Source organism: Austrofundulus limnaeus, unplaced genomic scaffold (genome assembly GCF_001266775.1).
Source record: "Austrofundulus limnaeus strain Quisiro unplaced genomic scaffold, Austrofundulus_limnaeus-1.0 Scaffold1421, whole genome shotgun sequence".
Taxonomy (NCBI): domain Eukaryota; kingdom Metazoa; phylum Chordata; class Actinopteri; order Cyprinodontiformes; family Rivulidae; genus Austrofundulus; species Austrofundulus limnaeus.
The window spans coordinates 47,051-50,668 of record NW_013953823.1 but is presented as its reverse complement, the minus strand read 5'-3'; the positions used below and the strand labels follow the sequence as shown (position 1 = coordinate 50,668).

General features: G+C 41.6%; 1 protein-coding gene across 1 annotated transcript in view; it reads left to right on the top strand.

The window, feature by feature from the left end:
- Positions 1-1,151: 1,151 nt before the first annotated feature.
- The window catches only part of vldlr (very low density lipoprotein receptor), a gene marked incomplete at its 3' end in the record, with an annotated part of 22,748 nt that continues 20,281 nt past the window's right edge, over positions 1,152-3,618 (top strand). The window contains 1 exon segment of the mRNA XM_014032331.1: positions 1,152-1,427. Within this exon segment, the coding sequence (XP_013887785.1) occupies positions 1,346-1,427 (82 nt within the window).

Genomic DNA, 3,618 nt, shown 5'->3' with positions numbered 1-3,618 from the left:
GTAAATATGTAAATAAAAACAATGTAAATATGTTGTTTTTTACAGAAATGTAGAGTCAGATGATATAAAGATTGACAGAAAACTTCCTGATGTTCGGCTTCTTTTCATTACCTCATCCTGTCTGTCTGTTAGCAAAATATCTCCTGAACCAAATGTTTCACCAAAAACTGATTTGTGTTCGCATTCTGCACTCAACCTGCTCCTGATCCAAACAGTTTGTGTAAAAATTGAGGTTTTATCAAACAGAAACAGATTTTTTGATGGTAAAATGTGAAGAAGGTTTTTTAGTTATTTTCTGAAATAAAAAAATAAAATAAAATCTGGGCCAGAAGGAGCCTCCAGCTGAATCAGCAGCTGTGACTGAAGACTCAGTTTAATCCTCTGATGAGAGGAAAACCTGGCAGCTTCTGGAGTCCCCGGGACCCCCAAGAACCCCCCAGGAATCCCAAGGATTCTACAAACCCACAGGTCCCCTCAATAAGCCTTTAGAACCCCCCCCCCCACCTTAGGCCTCCTGGCAACCCAAGGACCGCCCAAGAATCCCACAGGACACAAATAATCCCCCCGGATACCACAGAACCCCCTTAGGACCCTCAGAATGCACCAGGACCCCCACAGGACCCCCATGAACAAAAACTGACTGACTTAATACTTAAACTTCATTTTTTATTTCTATAAGAAGAGGAAATTTRAATGAATAATGACGTCATTACATCATGTGGCCACCAGGGGGCGCTCAGTCCAAGGTGTTTTATTAGGTTCAATAATTTAATTATTATTTAAGTTAATGAAAGACTGCTTCTGTAAATATGTTTTATTAAAATGTGTGTAAATAAAATAAATAAAATGACCAGAATGAGTCGCAGAAAATAAAGTTTTTGTTCCAGTAAGTTCATTATTTTAGTCTCAGATGATGTTTTCTTTATTATGTTTGTGTTTTTTGCGGTATTTTTACATGTTTTTATGTAGATTTATTGTTTTTAGTCCACTTGTTCTGAATCTTGTGGATGTTTTTATTATAATTATTAGTTTTTTGTTGGTTTTTAGCCGCATTAAATTCCCCGSGGCAGAGCGGAGCGCGCAGCGGGAACCCGCACGGACCGCGCGGCTCAGCTGGCGCGTGGCTGTTGGACGCAATAAAAGGGCGCGTGGTGCGCGCGGGGGGCGGTGCTCGCCTTCAGTCCGGTCGCAGCTCCGCACGCAGCGGCCGCATCTTGCTCCGAACCACCGGCAGAACCGCGCTGCTCTCCGCGTCTCGCCCGGTTGTACCGTGGACTCCACCGAGCGGGTAAAAACACCACCGAAGAAGAAGAAACAGCAGCTAGCTTCAGCTAGCAGCGCCGACATGGTGGCATCAGCTCCGGGGGTCCTGCTGGTCCTGGTCCTGGTCCTGGTCCTGGCTCTCCAGCTCTGCGGTACCGTCCGCGGTGAGTGCCCACCCCCCTCCCCTCTGTCTCCGGCTGTTTCTCGGTTCTGTGTTCGGCTCTGGCCCGGTTCGGAGCGGTGAGCTAACGCCGAGCCGTACAGCTGCTGCGGCTGTTCCTTCCCGGGGCTCGCTAGTTTCTGTTCCCCGCAGGAGCAGAACCACCGAACCGGGACGGTTTACCGCCCGGTTCTGTTGGGTTTGTTCAGAGGAAAGAGTCTCTGCGCCTCATCTGCTGCAGATTTATTATTTATTAGGATTTATTAGGATTTATTAGGATTTATTAGGATTTATTGGGAAATGAGGAGTAAAAAGGCCCAATTAGCAGCAGGTGCTCCTTAATGAGCTCATTATTAATAAACCTGTTTAAATTAAATTATCCTGAGAGGCTTTAAACCTCCTCTGTGTCTTTATTTATTTATTTATTTATTTATTTATTTATTATTTTTATTTTATTTATTTCAGTTCAGAGTTAAATGATGCAACAAACTAGATTAATGTGTATTTTCTGGTTTTGGTTAATATAAGTCTCTCTAATTCAGGTAAATTGCATAAAATTAAATTTATTAATCATTTAAAGTTTCTGGAATCAGTAAAAATGACTTAATGAGCTTTTTTTCCCACTGATTTTTTTTAAATGAACATTTTAAGTTGTCTCTGTGTTTCCTACAGTTATTTTCTATCCTTAATGCTTTTTAACATTTTTTATTTAATCAAATCTTGTTTTAGTTAACTAAGAAAATAGTTTATTTAACTAAATATAAACAAAGTCCTTGTATCTTTATTGTAAATCTTWACATTATTTATAAATAAAGCCAGTTTGAACAAGTTTCCTGAACAAATTAAACATTTTTATTTCTCTTTATAAAAATAAAAGCTAAATTATTTTTGTGTTTACTAAGTCATCTGGTCCATAAGTATGTTTATATTAAGTGTTTTGCTTGTTTTAAGTGGTTATGTGGATAAGTTTTAACAGTTAGTATCTTACCTGCAGCAGGTGATTCTTAATGACCTCAGATCCAATCAGAACCAGCTGCAGACAGGTGTTCAAGTCCATCCAGTGGTTTGAGATATTTTACTAACAGTCAGTGTGAAGACTTGTCTGTTGGTGACTCTCAGCCACCATGTCAGGTTTCACCTGACGCACCTGAGCTGGAGCTGTTTGTGTGGCGGCCATCTTGGACCAGTCGGCTCCACATTGAACCAATCAAACTCTGCTCAGGATTTCTAATATTTCCTCTTTTTAGTTTTTTTTTAACAGATAAATGTTTTTATTGAAGCAGCAGAACCAGGTTAAATATTGAGTCCATGAACACAAAGTTGTGCAGGTGAACCTGTCCAACACCTGACTTTAAATCTGTGAAACGAGCAGAAAAATCATTAAATCTGAATCAAACTGGAGCTGCAGAGACCCTCTGATGGTTCAGACCGGACCCCCTCCTCTAAGGGTCCAGCCTGGTCCGGGTCAGGCGTTCAGAACACTGCCTGTTTTAAAATCAGTTTGATTTTCTCCTCCACTGTTCGGATGCTGTGGGTCCTGATGGGAGGAGGAGGAAGGAGGAGGAGGAGGAGCAGAGCTGAGTGTTTGTTACTGGGGAGAGAAACACCATGACCTGGTTTTATACTGGGAGAGGATTTGAAGCTTCAGATCCAACCTGAGATGATTTTACTGAGGCTCCTCCTCCTCCTCACCTGCTGACTGAACTGTTTCACCTGMTTTATTTGTTTGTTTTTGTTTGTTGTGTCTGAGTCATTAAATAAACTTCAGTTTATAGTTGAACCTGTTCAAGATGGCCGCTGCAGTGTTACAGGTACTGGGCTGAACTGGTTTCATCTTTTAGAGTTTTTAAAAGAAGTTTGTCATTAAAATACGATCAGAGCCACATGAAGACTTTTTTAATKACATGTTATGAAAACTCGTACAGGAAGTCTTAGAGCTGCGTTAAAATAATGTTGAATCTGGTCAAATTAAACTTTATTGGTTTTACAAATGAAACATTTTAACACATCAGCATCAAGAGTTTGTCCGCCGACCATCAGCCAAGGCGTGCTAGCTGTTAGCCTCTCTGATGCTGACTCCAGCTAAGGCGTGCTAGCTGTTAGCCTCTCTGGTGCTAACTCCAGCCAAGGCGTGCTAGCTGTTAGCCTCTCTGGTGCTAACTCCAGCCAAGGCGTGCTAGCTGTTAGCCTCTCTG